The 18,866-nt window shown below is 37.3% G+C and overlaps 1 protein-coding gene across 1 annotated transcript in view; it reads right to left on the bottom strand.

Annotated features, from left to right (window-relative positions):
- Positions 1-1,728: 1,728 nt before the first annotated feature.
- STX7 (syntaxin 7) overlaps positions 1,729-18,866 on the bottom strand; it is a 32,762-nt gene continuing 15,624 nt past the window's right edge. The window contains exons 3-10 of the mRNA XM_065733785.1: positions 13,798-13,867; positions 12,140-12,230; positions 9,761-9,898; positions 9,003-9,055; positions 8,141-8,231; positions 6,818-6,890; positions 6,102-6,184; positions 1,729-3,144 (exon numbers count right to left, since the gene is read on the bottom strand). Coding sequence (XP_065589857.1) covers positions 3,052-3,144; positions 6,102-6,184; positions 6,818-6,890; positions 8,141-8,231; positions 9,003-9,055; positions 9,761-9,898; positions 12,140-12,230; positions 13,798-13,867 — 692 coding nt within the window. The 3' untranslated portion in view covers positions 1,729-3,051. The remainder of the gene's footprint in view (positions 3,145-6,101; positions 6,185-6,817; positions 6,891-8,140; positions 8,232-9,002; positions 9,056-9,760; positions 9,899-12,139; positions 12,231-13,797; positions 13,868-18,866) is intronic.

Here is an 18,866-nt window from a genome sequence, read left to right as displayed (position 1 = left end):
CAACATTATGTTGCAACAGCATCTAGGATGGCTCTGCAGGTGGGAACCTCATTAGAGAATAACTACACCCCAACCCACAGCAGCTTTGGTTACGATACTTGCACTTAATTGCAAACTGAAAAGGAAAGCTGCATGCTATGCGCTTAACCACCACTTAGCACTGCAGGTATAGTTAAGAAACAAAGTCATCAGATGCTGATGCATAGCAGAACAAGAGCTTTCTGCTCTTTCCTCCTTCAAAAATCATCTACTTAAGAAAAAAATCAAATAGGTTCAACCAGAACCAGATAAAAGCAAAGCAAGCCTTTTCCAAACATGATACCCAACACCAGAACCCATCGTTGAAACAGTCCAAATTAGTGACCAACTACATAGGGGTTTGGTCTTTCAAACATTTGCTAACAGATTCATTATGCCTTTGTCTTCCTCTGCCATACCTTTTGATCCCCTACTGCCACAATTAAAATTTGATCTGTAATTTCAAACTACTCTGGACATCCAGAATCTAACCCTCATTTCTGACACCAAACATTTGGTGACCCAACACATGGAGTGCGTGTGTGATCTAAGAAGGCTTAGATATGAAGTCTGGTGATACCATACACCCTGTTGATTATCAAGAACAATTTTGAATGGGGAGAGGTGCAGTGAAAAACAAAACAATCCACACTGCCACAAGACCTTTAAAAAGTTGTCTGACCCTGTGATTTTCAGCTCCTTGGAAAAGCAGGAAGGAACAGAGAGGCACCCCTGGTGTGTGGGTTAAGATAACTACAAAGGAATCATTCTTACCAGGTTCCTTCAGTAAAATGAAGAGTGCTTTGATTGCATTTTTTCTTTGGCCTCGCTAATCTCACATACTGATGGATAATTTCAAACAGCCAAAATATTTGTTCTAAGAAAATACACTCATACATGTTATAACCAGATGTTGAATTAGAGTTCTTTACAGATATCAACATTTTCTTTAAATACTTGGAAACTGCATTTTTTATGATTAAGAGTGCAAATATGTACATGAGGGAAAAGACAGAAAGAGAGCGACTCCATTAAGAGCAGTTTATAGTGGGGTATTTATGGCCCTACTCTCCCCTCTCCCACTCCCCTCCCCCGACATGTACATGCTAAATACAAAACAAAGCACAGAAACACCATAACACTTTCTACCTAATCTAAGTATTAGCATCACTAATTGGTAGCATTACCATGGCTAGCAGTGATCTAAAGTAAATCTGATGATTGTTTAATGAGAAAGGGTAAATAGAGTCCCAGCTTCACAGTCAGCACTAAGGTAGTCACATGAAAACGGTACCTGGGACCTCAACACACAAACATCCATACTTACTTGCTTACTTACATCCGACTTACTTGCAGCCTGACAGGTTTTCCTCCACATTATGTAGGTTATAACCACACATTTTTTCTCCCTTGCTTTTGGGATCCAAATACATCAGCGCAGGTCTCCTTCCCACACTATTGATTCCTGTATCCGTGCCAAAGGATAACTTAACATCTGTGTCACCAGAAATACAGAGCAGAGCAACCTGTTCTCCTTGTTTTCCTAAGGCTGAGGTCACAGAGGTAGGGAGGAAAGATCCAAGAAAATTTCCATCAACAATATGAATGTTAGGAACAGCAGAACAGCTGAAATTCTCTCAAATGAAAAAAGACAACATTTGTGTTTGTATAGACAGATTCTGAAAAAAAAAAAAAGGACTAGAAAAAGTTCTCTTTAAAAGACCTTTATTTTGGTTGCACAGTTACAATTCTGAAGTCCATCTTTGCTTAGATTGTTTCCAAACAATATTTCATAGTTCACCATGTAAACAGTGCACTCTCTATCAGACTAGTGTACAATAAATCTATAAAATACAAATTGGCTTTTTATCTGTACACTTTCCAGATTAGTTCACTGACATCAATTAAAAATGCAAATAGATTAATTGGCAAAAAAGTGTTTGGTTACATTTTTAATATATTAGTACAAAATGGCACAAAAGAAAAAAAGGTCATTTTAAAGGCTATAAGCATCAGAATTCTTAAGCAGTTTGAGGAAGTTCAACTGATTAAGAACTTGTTTTCAAATACCACTGAGCCTGGAATTTAACCTGTAATCTTTTCTTCAGATGTATGAAAGACCTCACATACAAGTTTGGATCTGTTCGTGGAAACTGAATTACAGCAGTTTCAGAACAGTAACAGTCAAGTGCAGTTCGGAAGCTGGGAATTTCTATTCTTCCCAGTAAGTTTAAGAATTCACAGACTAGAGCTTACTTTTATTTAGCCAAGCTCATTGATAAACACTTCAGATGCAAAGATGCCAGGCATACGGACATAACACTTTATTTCTTAATGGAAAAACTCAAAGAGATCCAAATAATTCTATCATCCACCCTATCTACTTCTGCAGAGTCTTCCAGGCTTAACCAGAGCTAACACCAGATAGAGATACATGAAGCATCTGAAAGATTAGAGGCAAACAGAAGGCTTAATTTAAAGGCTTAATTTGAAGGCTTCAGTTAAAAAGAGATCACACTAACTTCACATCTACGTCTTAATTTTGAACCACCCGTATCAAATGGGCAGGTGGGTGAGATGGAAGGGAAAAAGACAGAAAGACATCACTAGCTTAAAACTAAATTCCAACTTGTGAATTTGTTGCCTCAAGCAACAATTCAGGAGTTTATTTTGGCAGCAACATTTAGCAGTATCTCAGCAATAATCCCATCCCACTCCCCCTTCCTTCAAACAACTTATCAAGATTTTGATTAATCTCCTAACCCTTAAGAGGTTTTTAAGTTAAGTTAACGGAACGGTATACGATGCTGACTGGTTTGACTGGTAAGACAGCACTCACATCCAAGAGAGCAGGCAGTTATGGTATGACTGAGAAAGTTATTTCTCAAGTTAAAACAAAGTCTCATTAAAAAGTGAGTGTGATGAAGTACAGAAAAACCATTATTTTTACTGAGCTTCACAATGAGCAAACCATTACTGCAGAAGTTTCCTTTCATAATTTAAATATCAATTACAGTGCTTTCTCTGAAGACTTTATTTTAGAGAAAACCATAGGACGATTCCAAGAATCAATGCTCCAATAGCAAGTACACCAATGAGGATGCAAATCTTCTTTCGGGATCTTTGCTGTAAGCAATGATAAAAAAAAAAAAAAAGTTGATTGAAAACTGCAACACAAGATCAAAAAACAACTCAGAAGTTTTTATGGTCCAACTGCTCGTGAGATCTAAATTAACTGTGTCCATACAAACAAGTCATGTAATGTTATTCAAGGAAAAAAAAAATCCATGTCTTAATTTTCTGGCTGTATTAATCCCACAGTAACTTCAGAATTTTAATAAAACACTAGGGAAAGAAAATATTTGAGAGCAGATGGCCTTGTACATAGGAAAATGAATCTGTACAGTAAAGGAGTTAGAAATGACTTTCTCTGGAAAAAAAAAAGGTATTTAAAAAGTATATATGTATATACAGAAGCCTTAAAGGACTGCATTTTTAGACTTGTGCAAGATGGTCTTTGAATAAATTCAGTTATTTAAAGTTGCTTTTGTGATGATTTTTATACTCAAATTGCTCTTAAAGAAACCCAAAACAACAAAACAAGATTAAGAGACTCAAGCTCTAAAGATGTCATTATAATGTAGCATAAGTTAAGATAATGTCCAAAACTTTTAGATCTTCCACTCAGGTTTGTAACTTAAGATACCAGAGCAACCAAGACTAGGAACAGATTATCATCCTTCATCTCAAGGAGCAAGAAAGGAAACAACAGACTCTACTAGTGGGTTTTGCAGGCTTTTGCTAATAGCTGAAGAATAATTACACTATAATCTCGGGAACCTAGATCATGGCTCCAGAGGCAGAGCAAGGCTCCGCTCTCTTTTTAAGAAAGGTTTAAATCACTGTTTCTGAATATTTCCTTTGGGACTACATCTGTGCTAATTCCTCACTTGAGCAGCCAGCTCTCTGCTCAGTACTAGGCAGACCACCAAGCTTCTTTCTTGTCTTAGATATTCTCTTTTGCTAGTTTTATTGACTCACTTCTCCCATTTTCAAGCTGAGATTTCTGCCCCTTAGATGTTTAATCACTTAGCTTACTAGCACTCAACCTTTTATTAGGGTCCCCTTCTCACCTGCTGCCAGATTGTCTCCCTACAACTCTTACTACTCACAGTTTCTTCCTTTTTCATCCTGGACAACCTTTTACCGCACTAAAGTCAAGCATTTTCTCTGTAACACTATTTAGGCAAGGTAGCAGAATAATGACAGATCTTATTTCCTCATACACTTGATGATCACTTCTGCAAGTATAAAGCAGTGGCCAATAAAGAAACAGAGCAGACAAGCCTAGCTTTGCCCCAAGAGCTCTGCTCCATGAACACATCCCACAAGGCAAATGGATGGTACATACTTCCACGAAAAGGAGCTGTGAGAACACCAACTAAATCCAGCTCTCACTAGGATGCCTAAGCTTCTATCAATTCCCTAAGCAAGTGAGAGCACAGATATATTAAATGGTTTGTCAGTGTCTCAGAACAAAGTTGAGCTTTCAAGCAATGGAAAGTTCAAATCTCAAGTCAACTATACAATCCTTCCCGACACAAGCAAACTCTGCTGAGTATTTGGTCTCTGCTGTGATATATATGAAACAGGAGCTTGTCAAAAACTTGATAACTTTGAAGTGACTCATCCTTTCCTCTTCAAGATGAATCATTGCAAAGTTTTTCATGTTAAATTTCAACTCCAAAACTAACACCTTCCAAAGAAAATTCTGACTGTTGCCTTTTTTTTTTCTTCTTGAATTATGTCAGCATCAAAATAGCCATCAATCATACTTAATGGTTGTTTGTGCCCATTACTGCCACTTGGCATACAGTTTGAGGACACGTCCACCCTTTTTTTCTCCCACTTCTGAGATAAGCAAACAATCCTTTGGACATTTTGTCATTGATTTACCAACCTGGCTACTGTTAATACACATAAGAGGATTAAAAATTGGTTTTTAATCTAAGGACTAATTTTCACTAAAGAGGAAAGATTTATTACTAATAAGATTATTTATAACAAGTGCCCAAAAATTAGAAAGAGGAAGCATTAAAAGGTCTTCTCAAAGGGGTTTTCATAAAAAAAAAAAAAAGAGAGTTTGAAATGCATTTTTAGCACCAGGGTAGCAATTAACAGAAGCTAGACATAACACAGTTCTGAAGACTTTGTGCTATAAGAAAATGATGTTAGTACAGCATTTTCAGAAGACTTCCATACTCTTTTAGTCATCTTTAAAGACTCAGTCTTTACCTTGCCTTTCTTGAGCTGTTAAAATAACTTGGTTTTGTTCTAAACAACAGTAAAATTCCAGGTGTTCTGAAACAACCAAGTCTGGGCTCCCCAGTATAAAAAAGACAGGGATTTCTTGGAAAGAGTCCAGCTGAGGGCCACAAAGATGGTGAAGGGCCTGGAGGATCTCCCCTATGAAGAAAGGCTAAGTGAACTGGGTCTCTTTAGCCTTGAGAAAAGAAGACTGAGAGAGGACCTGATCCAGGTTTATAAATATCTGAGGTGTGGGGGACAAAGTGGTGAGGCCAGACTCTTTTCAGCAGTGTGTGGAGACAGGACAAGGGGGAGCGGACAGAAACTGCAGCACAGGCGGTTCCGCACGAATGTGCGCAAGAACTTCTTTACGGTGAGGGTGACGGAGCACTTGCACAGGCTGCACAGGGGGGCTGTGGAATCTCCTTCTCTGGAGATATTCAAGACCCTCCTGGACGCCTACCTGTGTGACCTGGTGTAGGGAACTGCTTTGGCAGGGGGGTTGGACTCGATGATCTCTTGAGGTCCCTTCCAACCCCTGTGATTCTATGATTCTATGAGCCTAGCTAACTTTTTACATGGAACCCAAAGCTTTTAGAGCTTGCTCATATCCCCCCCCACAGTAACATAGAAATACCATCACAGTCTAGGATACACTTTCAAGAGAGTCTTCAAGCCCTGAGAAAAAGTCAAATTCTGTACTGTTATATTAAGTAGAAATCAGGACAACTGAGGAAAGACACTTAGACACAACTGGCAGTCAGCACTGACTTTACCTGGTAGTTTGCTGCTCTTGCCAGCTGCTGGTTTGCTTGTTGCACATGTACCTCCGCATTTTCCACATTAGCTTCTATGCTATCTGTATATTTCAAAGGAAAGATTTCAAGTTTTGGTTAGTCAAAATATTTGGAATACTGAAATAACTTGAGAGCTGTCCCCTTGAAATGTTAATTTTCTTCATCCACACCCGAAATTTCATACTATGGAAACTGACTTTTCCTACACTTGAGCTCATTTCTGAAATGCCTGGGTTAAGTTCCTCTCAGTAAGAATCCCTCGTTTCCGAAGTGGGATGAGCCTTAGAAACTGACCAGAATAGAAACTTTCACTCAGTAGTTTTCTGCCATTCAACTTCCTGCTGACTACTCTTTGCTCAGATTAACAAAAACAACAAATTAAGGTCTAGGAGATCAGAGGAAACAGATACAAAATACCCCAAGAGGAAGGAATAGAATATGAACACAATTCCAAAAACTACTGTTACACGTTTTATACACTTCAAAAGGACATAATTAAAGATACGTTTAAACTGTACTTTAAAGATACTTTTTAATGTATCCCCAGCTACCTCAATCTATCTATTATTATATTGTTGATTTGCTTTGACATTAACGTTCTTAATACAGGAACTCTTCCAGCAAAATAAATTTTCTGCACTGCCGTCCCCAAAGACATGAAATAACTTTTCAGAGAATATTTGAGTCGGGCTTACCTATCACATCGCCTTGCTCGTGAATCATCATTCCTAAGTCTTTAAAGATTTCATTGATGTCCATAATATCAGACTGCAAGGAAACAATCATAACATTATTTGACAAAGCATAACAAGGTATCTGTAAATGTATCTAAAAATACTGCTCATTATCCTCTGAATATACACTCCTCATCCTACAAGGAAAAGAGATCTTTAATATTAAATTTGGAAGACTTTTTTGTACTACGAGACAAATCAAACAAATTGAAGATGATGGTGCACAAAGCACATTTCACATCACTTCAAAAACAGGATCTATCACTGCTGAAGGCTCACCTACACACAAGCTTGTCATAGTTTAAGTGACCGGGGAAGTTCATGCCAACAGATACCAATTTAAACAAAATGAATAAAAGCACGTGCATTAAGTGTTTTGCACTAATTTTAGGAAACTCATTAAACACACTCAAAAGTCATAAGTGACAAAATATACACAGATGATATCCATAATATGAAGCCAAGCTACTGAAGCACACTAATCTACTTCTGTTCAGCTACAATGAAGTTATAGGTGTCACATCATCACTGTGCATATGATCTCAACTATTAACTGATATATATTTAGTTCATTGCATGTCCAATGTATTGAAGACAAGGGAGAAATTATCATAATATTTACACATGTAACAGAATGAATTTTGACATCCATCAGCAAGATTTCCTGATAAATCCTGGTTACTGCATCTTTGTTGTTGATGGTAGAGATGTGGATTCCAGGTTGGCTGGAAAAGCTCACTCTCTTCACAGAAGTCTCTCGATGTCAGTATTTCATTACATAATATTGGTATAATTACCACTCAACGCTAATTGTTTTAAATGTTTTGACAAACACTTAATTACAGAAGTTTGAATGAAGTAGTGCATCTCTATTTCCAACAGAAGCATTCAGGAAAAAAAAAAGAACAAAATACTCTTACAAAATAGAGAAGCTGAATAATTGGGAATAGCTGGGTAGGGCAGTACAGCCTTGCTTTAATTTATTTTTGAAAAAATAAAAAACAAAAACAAATAATCAACGTTCCCTTGTTATCTCAGAAGCATTTTCTTATTTCTCAATGAAACCACCTGAGATTAAACATATCAAGATATAGCTTTTACACATCAGATTTCTAATGCACATTACAAATTCTGTCTTTATATGATATGTTCAGAGTTGAAGAAAAAACTCCCCAGAAACATTTTCTAGGCCCCCAAGATTTATACTAACATATTTTTTTCTTTTTCCCTTTGGAAGCATTAAGAGTATATTCTGAAATCTGCAGTAAAAACATTTATGCTTACCTCAAGCTGCCTAATGGAAGATTCCCTCTCCTCAATAAGACGGAGATCATCCTCTGTAATTTCTTCATCTTGCACTTGTGCTTGAGGTTGACTGTCAAAGAAAACCAACCAAGCAAACCAAGAATTGAACTGTTACCATAAGAAATAAATCAGAATATGAAGAATAAGAAGACAGTCAATATGGTACAAATTTCATCAGTTAACAAAACACACACAATCACAGAATTGTAGGGGTTGGAAGGGACCTCTAGAGACCATCTAGCCCAACACCACTGCCAAAGCAGGCTCCCTAGACCGGGCTGCACAAGTTTTTAGCCTTGCATGCCCAGTCAAGAGGAAAGATCTAACAATTATGTTTTTGATACAGGAAGCTGCTGATGTAGCAATCTGCATATAGCATCAAGCAATCTCTTTGGAAGTTCCAAATTAGAATGCAAGGACAAAGTTTATGAATTATGAAATGTAGAGTTCAAACAGGCAAAAATTGGTTAACCAATACCAATGGAATCAGTTCTTCTGAGACTGAAAATAGCAGGAGATCCCAGTAAACAATGGATCAGTCACAGCTTAACAGTTTTACACTCTTCACAAGTTGGACTGTGTTTACCTAAGTTTGGGTGTCCCACAGTTCAGATATGGACTTGGGTCAGCTTAAGAAGATGATAGAGGTGTAGGAAAGAATCATATAAAAAAAAAAGGAGATAACATGAAATGCTTGTTTTTCTTCCCATCTATCCCCCTAAAAATGCTCTTTTCCACAAATTCATTATGGAGGAAAGCCTGCAGAAAATCAGCTACTCTTCCCTGTAAGCCATTTTTTTGTTCTAAACTAGGTTAAGTTTTAACAAGAAATTCAGCCTACCTGTCCCAGGAGACAAGTGTTCCTTCTTTGTAGCTGTCTTCAGGAGCACCACCCTATGTAATTGGTGTATGGAGGGAAAAAAAAAACCGAGTAAAAATATCATGGATCTGAAAGGAGAACTTCTATAATAGAGTACACATTATAAAATTTTATAAAAAGTCAGCTCCAAACAGAAACATGACTTAACACGTTTGCTTCTTGATTTTGCTTAATGCATGCATAAAGTTGAAATACAAGTGAAAAAAAATTGGCTCACTAAATGCCTGTTAAAATTTACAGGTAAAGTGACATGTTTCTGGCATGGAGTAAAAAGGCAAAATTGACACACTTCTCAGTACTTCTACACTTCAATACCGCACAGATACCTGGCAAGTGATTCTTCCTGGTAAAAAAAGTCCTCATATCTAAATGCCCAGAAAAAGTATTTCAAGACATTTAAAAACTGCTCTTGTAAGATTAGTGTACAAACTCAGGGGCATTCTGTGCCTTTATGTGACAAAGGCAAGGAAAACAAAAAAAAGCAAACAGCTTTCAGGAGTTTTCATTATAATATAATTCAGCCTTTAATATAAAATGAGCTGTTTAAATCAGCTGTGCACGGAAGTAAGTGAAGAAAGCTACTATGATCATAGTCATATTTTACACATTCTGCAACATTTGGACTAGATATAAGCTCTTGTAAAAAGCATTACAGATGCAAATTTGACACCACCTCCACCACTGTAAACAGTATAATAAGAACATTTTCCAGTACTTACAGATATCCTTGAGCTGGCTCTTACTCTGGCTACAAAGTCTTTTTCTTTCTCAGCAGCTTGCCTTTGCAGCCTCTGGAAATTTGTGAGCGCTGTGGTGAACTCTCCAACAAGACGATCTTTCTGTATTTTCTTTTGACGCTATGGGAGAAGAAGTTTGACCAAGTCAAATGAGATCAGGCTTTTCAAGACTTTTCTATGCTACTCAATACTAAGGTGTGCTTTGTTTTTTCCTAAATAGGTATAACAGAATACTGCCTACAAAACCATTTGCACGGACAAACCTTCCCACCCCCTGCGATTACATAACTCTGCCACAATTTTAGAAATTTAAAGAGAAAACCAATGTATTTAGTCTACTTAACAGCTGAAAACAAGAAATAGGCAGGTCATATACAATGCACTACACACTGATACAGGGAAATCTTATTATTAAATTAACTCTGTGGTTAAGTGTGAAAAACTTTGATATTATGAATTCTAAAATAAGCAAAGCAGAATGTATGAGGGGAATGAAAAAGAAGAAATAGGCAAGGACAAAGCTCTCCACATGTATTTTACCTGAATGCTAGAAATGTATATTGAACCACAATCAGAAGTATCACAGAATCACAGAATGGCCCAGGTTGAAAGGGACCTCAAGGATCATGAATTTCCAACCCCCCTGCCACAGGCAGGGCCACCAAGCTCCCCATTTAATACTAGACCAGGCTGCCCAGGCCTTCATCCAATCTGGCCTTGAACACCCCTAGGGACAGGGCGTCCATAACCTCTCCAGGCAGCCTGTTCCAGCACCTCACTACTCTCATAGTAAAGAACTTCCCCCTGACATCCAATCTAAATTTTCCCTCCCTCAACTTAAAACCATTTCCCTTTGTCCTGCTGTTATCTACCCTTTCAAAGAGTTTTCTCCCCTCCTGTTTATAGGCTCCCTTTAGGTACTGACAGGCCGCAATTAGGTCACCCCACAGCCTTCTTTTCTCCAGACTGAACAAGCCCAGCTCCCTCAGCCTGCCTTAGTAGAGGAGGTGCTCCAGCCCCCTGATCATCCTCGTGGCTCTTCTCTGGACCCTCTCCAACAGCTCTCTGTCTTTCTTGGGGGCTCCAGACCTGGACAGAGTACTCCAGATGGGGCATCACAAGAGCAGAGTAGAGGGTAGAAGTAGGCACATACCTCTTCCAAATCCTTTAAAACTTACTAAATACCTACTCTAACTTTCAAGGGGTTTTTTTATTTTTATGAAGGAGATGTAAAGGAAGGAATGACAACACCAGGTATACCAGAAAGACTCAATTTTATATTCCCAAATACATCATGGTACCAACCCTATCTTCCAAATTTGTGAGAGGCCATAACTTGCCATTCATCAACCCAACATCTATTTATTTCACTGAGTATTGCCTCTGATGAAAAAGCTCATGATAAAAGGAGTAAAATTAAACAGTAAAATATCCCACTGCCAACTTCTCAGCAATGAGACAAAGAATAAAAAACATCTTTGCCTCAAACAGAGGTTGCATACTAAGACCAAGTTGTAACTCTAAGAAATTCACAGCTTAACAGGCACAGCACACATTGAACACAGCCTGCCATTTGAAATGAGCATTCCAGGACAATTCATTTTCCTAAGTGCTCCTTGCAAACAAGTCACAAATCAGACAAACTGAGTGGCAATAAGCCGCATTCATATTTTCTGGGATCCTATTGCTCTTTCCTCATTTAAGCTGTGGATTTCATTACTACAAGAAATCAAAGGATGGAAGTTGAGAGCATGCTAATGGCAACAGCTACTTCACATGTAAGCTCTTGCCTGTATTCACACAGACCTCGGAAAGAAGCAGCTCAGAGACTGCATAAATTGTTTTGGTAAGATGGATGAATAGGAGCTGTTAAGAAAAGTCTGTGGACAAGACATAGCATATATACAGACCTGAGTTATGCAAATAAGACTTATTCTGCACAATAAATTTGGACAGTGTGCAAACAGATCTGGTCACCTGCCATGTGGTTAAGGCAGGCAGTAACTCCCAGCCACTGGAAGTACTCTGAATGTTTACCGAGTCAAACTCAGCAGCATCACTGCCACAGATTATTGAGTGCCCAGATAGCCGAGATCACAGGCACAATGAACTGTCTCAAGTCCTGCCTTCTCAGTAAAACTCAATCCTGATACTTAAAAACATCTTTGAAACCAAATCCAGACTGCAGCAAAATATACTTGTGTTGTAATTGACCCTGCCATCCCAGTGTCCTGTCTGACTAAACAGTGCATTGAAAACCAGGTGCAGAGTATAAAAAATAGGCAGGCAGAACTGAAGTCACTCAAATATTCCACATGACCCAAATGACAGTCAAACAAGCCATGTTCTTTGGTTTTATACCTGTTCACTCGTTGCAGGCAAAGATCCAAACTCTTTAATGTATTTGTCAGTTTCTTTGGCAAGCTGGTTTGTGTACTGCTGCTTCTGTTGCCTGAAATCAAATGCAAAGTTTCATTAGAGACTGCTGGCTAATTTTGCTTGAATTTCATCAGTTCTCAGAAACACAATGGTATTAAACACTCGCTGAAGTGCACAAAGCTATCTTTCTACTGTTCTTCACTGCAAAAGAATGACAACACATCACTATGGATTCCAGGTGACATGGAGGCTGAAGGAATGTTTCTCAGAGTGACAGCACAACTGTTCACCTTTTCCATATTTTTCTTTTTGAGATGTTGTGTTTCCCTAATGTACAGCAACAAGTCCCAATTACTGTGAATAACTAAAGATGCTTTTCCACTGTTGTATTGTTGGTTTTTTTTTTTTTCAGGCTATCAAGAATTGAAAAAACTTTCTCATATTTTGTTAAAGAAGAGTTCAGAATAACCATATAAAAGACCAAGTGTTTTCCTATATGGAAGACAATGGGGCTTGAATATAATTCTAAGAACATAGTCTATGAAAGGGCAATTCCTGATAGTCACTGGGAAGCTTATCCAAAGAGATTTATGTTCTCCCATGATAATGGCTGTGAACTCAGAAGGAAAACTTTATTTGTTTAAAAACTTATTGATTACATGGTGCTTTAAAAGCCTTCTCAGCAGCATTTCTATTTGCACTTTATGTTTCATTTCACTTCTCCTATTAGCACACACTTCCATTAAGAATTTCACTCTATTTTTTCTGGGAATAACTTTTTTTTTTTTTTTTTACCTTCTTTCCCAGTCCGGAAAGCAGTTAGTAAACAATTGACATAACTACTTAAAAGTGATCAAATAACTCTCCCGGACTACTTCATGTTTGAAGGAAAGGGCAAAATGTTTCAAATCAGTGAAAAGATGACAGATGAAAACGCAAGGAAACTTAACATATCAACACCTACATAAATGGACTAGAATTCACAACAGTTTCTAGCCTTTTAAGTTTTGAATCTATGCTTAAGTTTGCCTTGTACTGTTTAAATCACATATGTGGCTGAGTTTTATGTGGTAAAGGAGGCACATTTAACAAAAAAATAAATAAATAAAAAGTCATACTGGGTCATCAGACCGTGCTGAGTAGTGGAGAGATGCTGACTGGCATGTTCATGAAAGTCCATCTTCAGGCAACTGAACTATAATGAACAGCACCTGTGTTTCAATCTTATTTCATTTTTTCATTTTCATATTTTTGTAATTTATTCTACAGTATCACCACTTACTTAGCTTTCATTATTAAAAAATGATATTCTGCTTTCTCCTCTGGGTCTATAACTCTCAAAAAAGAAAAACCCCAAAACTCAATACTTCCAATATATTGTTTTCTCAAACCAATACAGTCAGATTTGAAGAACTGGCTGGAGAATGGGGTAAAGGGTTGAGGGAGTATTTGTTTTTTAAATCTCAATCATTTCCATATATTTGCCTTTCTCAGTGAGGACAAGCACCTTGCCTAACAATAATAATAAAATAAATAAATAAATAAAAACACACCATAACAACAGCAACCCACATCTGATCACCTTCCTGGGAATTGCTTGCAATGCAATAAAATGAAATGTTTTCATGTGAAATACTCACAGCTGTTGCCTCAACTCATGTGTGTCTTGTGGTGTTCCAAGCTGATTTAGTATTCTCTGTATTTCGGCAGCTGTTTGGGAAGAGGAAGAGAAATTTTAGTAGTGCACTGACATATCCAACATAAGTTTATTGTTTTTGCTTGACAATTCTAAAACAATAAAAGTTGATAGAAACTGATATTGAAGACTTTCTTTTAAATCTACTGGAAAGATTTCATTAAGAAGCTTCAGAATAATCTATAAACATTTTTGCCAACTCAAAGACAAAGCCCCAGGTTTCTTACAAAGAATAGAAATATATACAATTATCTAAGCAGAAATAGACAATTTAAAGGTTAGCATTTTAAGCTACTAAGTATAAAGTAGTTTTATGTAATTATAATATTGTAAATTAAGAGCAAAATTATTTCATGATTTAATCAAGTTTTCTGCATGCCATTTCAGAAAGCCATATGCAGGCTTGCTACAACACTATCACACAAAATATTTCAGAAACAAGGCAACAACAAAACATTCATGTGCTTACCATACATTAAAATAACAAAAATCAGGTATCTGGTTTTACATTTTATTTTTGAGATCCTTATTGTCAATATGTACATACATTTTTAAAAGCAGGGAAACAAACAAACAAAAAAATTTTTTTTGAAGGTATTTCATAAAATAATTTTGAAATGCAAAAAAAGCTACACCTCAACAAAGCTGCATGTTGGGTTACTAAATTGACTGTCACACATGAAAGCAAGGAGAAAAGTATACATATTCCTCAGGACATGCATTTTATCGTATAACAAAACTAAAACACTCTGTGAGCTCCATCTTGACTCAACAACCTCACATTTTCTAAAATGAAATTATATGTAAACAAAATAATTTATATTTTCTCAGCTTAAGGAAGGAGCCAGCACATCTTCCTTGTATGTGGTGTTCTGTGATGCTTCCCAGGCAGACTGGTACAACACTCAGACTGTAGAAAATAACAGTATAACAATATGCAGGATCCTCTACATGCTCTACTGGCATGATATCTTTTTTTCTAAATTCAGTTAAAATTATAGTAGAAGTCATTGTTCAATACCAACAAAAGCTATGAAGAAGAGATACCATGGAAGAAATCTATAACAGAAAGAACTACAGTTACAAAGTGCAACTGCTTAGCTTGCAGATACAAATAGAATTCCTTAGAACATTTTTACTAAGTCTCTAATATTCACATCAAGAGGTAACGGCCTTAAGCTGTGCCAGGGGAGCTTCAGGTTGGATGTCTTGGAAAGAGAACAGGTTTACTTGGGAGGTGGTGGAGTCACCGACCCTGGAGATGCTCAAGAAAGTGGTAGATGTGGCATTTAGGCACATAGTTTAATGAGTATAGTGGTGATGAGTTGATGGTTGGTCTAGATCATCTCAGTGGTCTTTTCCAACCTCCACGGTTATATGACTCTACGATAAGAAGTTTCAAGTGAATTAGATTATATTAGACCTTCTATGTTGCTTTTCATAATGTAGTAATCTTGATGACTGCTATTACATCTGTGCACATTCACATAATGAAGATACTATCAAAAATGAAAGAAGTTAGTACTTGAGTCTTACGCAAGATCAAAAATCAAGTATCTCAAGACACAAGACTTTGAGGGAGTCATGAACTACCAAAAATTTACTTAAGTGAAACAGCAACTGTAAGATGGGCTTTGTGCAGCTTGTTTCTTATTTGAGTTGAAAAGCACTAAAACCTAAGTGAAAATTCTTCAATGCTTTCTACAGTTGAAACCTACTGCCAATCATCAGCTTTTCACCAGGAGGAGGTCTGGTACTTGCAAGGACCAAGAAGTTCTGTGCAGCCTCCTGGACCTCAATGCTCATACACAGCAGCTTGAGCCCAGACATGCACAAGCAGGCACAAATACCAATAAATAGTTATTCTGGTTAATTAAGCCTTTTCTTTTTCCTCCTTTTTCCAGTATGTCATTTTAAAATGTGTCTTTCCAATGTTACCTTATGAATTCAGTGTTAAGTTCTAGTCTACATATAAAACTTCAGAGTACTTTGCTTTCAGTTTTATTTGATCAAAGACTTTCCTCTCTGATGCAAGAGCCAAGGCGTTTATTTGTTGTTTAAGTATTTTTACAAGGAGAAAACAAACAACCTACAACCGCTTGGTTGACAAGTATTTTGCAGATAGAAAAAGTAGCATGCCTTACTGCCACCTAGAGATAGAATTATTTAATTACAAATGAAGAAGTGAAAATGGTTTGTACTTAAAAGGCTCACACCTCAAAAACTCTCAGAAGCAAAACCTATATTTAAAGTATTTTCACACCAGCTTATTTAGATACTTATCCTACTTCTAAACTGAACAGAAATAAATAATTGAGGGGAAATTAAAGCCAGCACATCATAGCTGGACACTACCCAGTTCTATGCAGAGGGAAATTCATCCCAGTTCAGGAGTATTCAAGAATTCATCACAAAATTTGAACACATTTTATCACGATGTCTGTAAGCAATGTAAAATAAAATGTTAATAGGCTTTGAAACCTGTCAGGGAAAAATAAAATAAGGAAAATATATACCCATATACATCTCAAGGACTGAACTGACCCCAGTTTTTTCGGGACTCCTTGAATTTAGCATTTTTTTCCTTAAGTATTCACAATAACGATAACAGGAGAAAAAAAAAAGATATATTTTCTGCAGTTTTTCATTCGTGTGAACTACACAGTGCAAGGGAAAATGAAACACTTGTTACATAAATAAGGAAATGGGGAAAAAAAGAGGAATTGAAGTAAATTTTGCCAGGTTTTCAGCAGCAGTCCTAATGCCATCTTCATGAAGAAGGCAAATGCTTGATATTTTGCACAGGCACTAATCGTGTTGGGCGGAACAGAAATACAGCATGTGTACAAAGCAAAGAAATTGATCTTGCAAAATTTACAGCACAGATCTGTAGATCTACAAGTTATAGAAATCCATCCTTTATACTCCTCCACATTAATAAAAACATACTATTTTGTATACAGGCTTAAATATATCAGTGTATTTCTTAGGTGCTCAGAGATCTTTTTTATTGCAGATTCTTTACTGTAGCTTCTACTCATTAAGATATTTGATTTCAAACTATAACTATAAAATAACCTAAACTGCAGACATTTATTAAGACTCGTGAACTTATACATATGTTTTGGTAAAAATAGAATTTAGAATAGGTTTTAAGACAGTACCACCTGGATGAAGGTAATGGGACTTGTTCCTTCAGACACACACACACAGACTTTAACAGAATTTGATTTCAAGTAAGGACTATTGGAGGAAGGAGCACTGCTCTAGTCCATGATCAATACCATCCTCAGCATCGTGAAAGTTAGAAACATCTCTGCTCTCTCCCTCCACAGAACCTGCTGGGAAACACGTGGGGGAGCAGTCCTGGCACTGATAAGGGAGAATAAAACTGGAAACCTGGGAATACTTTTCATAAGACAGAAGCTCCTACATTCTCAACTTCACTGTGGATCACAGCATTTATAATGTCCCCCTGTTTCACCAGCCTTTTACCTCATACTGGCACATCATTGCATCTGGCTGTTCCTTAGATGCCTCACAGTTCATCAGAAATGACACTCAAGTGTCCCAGAGAGCTGAAAGCATAGGCTTAAATCACAAAGCCATAAATACATTGATAATCATCAGAAGTCAAAGATCAGAACACAGTTTTGAATAATTCCTAGGTGACCTCATCCTTTAAGGTTTTCCTTTACTCACTTCCTGATTCTTCCAGCTTCCCACACCCTGTAGCAATGACAAGCAACCATGAAAACAGGAGTAGCTCTGCAGCCAAAGGTCCTCTCTGCTCTTCTGGGCATTACCAATCCCACAACATAGCCTGAACAGACCCTGTGTGTGACTTTAAGCTCATTTAGAGCAAAGTCTGACATTGTAGCTCAGGTTCCATGGACACACAGAAGTAGCTGCTGGACTTCACTCCAGAGTTGCAGAAGCACACACACACACACACGAACACTTTGCTGGTTCTATTTATTTTGTCTGTGTGCACAGACATTTTTCATTCCTCAGAAGTACACTAACTGCTGAGGCCATCTCTGCAGTGAAGGTCAAAGTAGATGTTAGTATATAATGACAACCAAGGGTTCTTTCAGAGCTTACAACAATTCTGCAGGAGCAGCACCTTGTCAGCTACTCTATCCAAATGTTTTCTCCAAGTAATTACCATCTCACATGCTAAAGAATCTTACTTGTTCTACCTTAGAAAGAGTATAAGTGTATATGTATATATATACTGGTAAGAAGATTTTCATTTCTCTCTGCAGCATTCCTAATCTGTACCATGTAATACTTAACTATCAGCTGTTGAAAGCTATTTGGTTGTGCTCTGAGCAGTCACATGCACAAGAACAGGTCAGACATGGATAAGGATGAGCTAGAGTAACAATTAAGAGCTAACCTGAATACCTATGGAGAGAATTAGTTAAGAGCCAGCCTGTGTTTGCTTTTACTATCTCAAACAGGTGATCCATTTATAGGCAGTGGAAGCTCTGAGAGAAAAGAGCAAAAAAAACCCCAAAAAACAACAACAAAAAAAAAACAGGCACAGAAAAGTTCTACAACATTGCCTAATACAAAAGGGCCTCATTTTCTCTACAAGAGAGAGGAATAGAGAGATTTACAATGGAAATATTTGCCTTAAAAAAACAAACAAACAAAAAAAAAAAACCAACTAGGGGTATTTAAGAAACATTTACGTCAGATCTCCAGTACACAGTATTTACTTCATATATAAAAACATATTTGAAATACTGGATCACATGTTACCTGGAGTAGGTCACCCATCCTCTCTGGTAGGGCTGAGAGATGTCCAAGCACCACATTCATTCTTAGCATGATACAAGGGAAACTGAGAATGGTCTTGATTTGGAACACTGACCCATAACTCAGGCTACAAGGGAGATGCTTTCCCAACTTACCATCAGTCAACTTCAATCCCCCTTCAGCTTTATGTTATTCAGTTTAACATTCATAAAACCAAACCTTAAAACCTGCAGTTGTTCATGGCCA

This window comes from Cyrtonyx montezumae, unplaced genomic scaffold (assembly GCF_038088225.1).
Source record: "Cyrtonyx montezumae isolate F1298 unplaced genomic scaffold, pur_monq_1.0 scaffold_0, whole genome shotgun sequence".
Classification (NCBI taxonomy): Eukaryota; Metazoa; Chordata; class Aves; order Galliformes; family Odontophoridae; genus Cyrtonyx; species Cyrtonyx montezumae.
The sequence above is the reverse complement of the archived record's forward strand: the minus strand, read 5'-3'. Positions and strand labels throughout refer to the sequence as shown.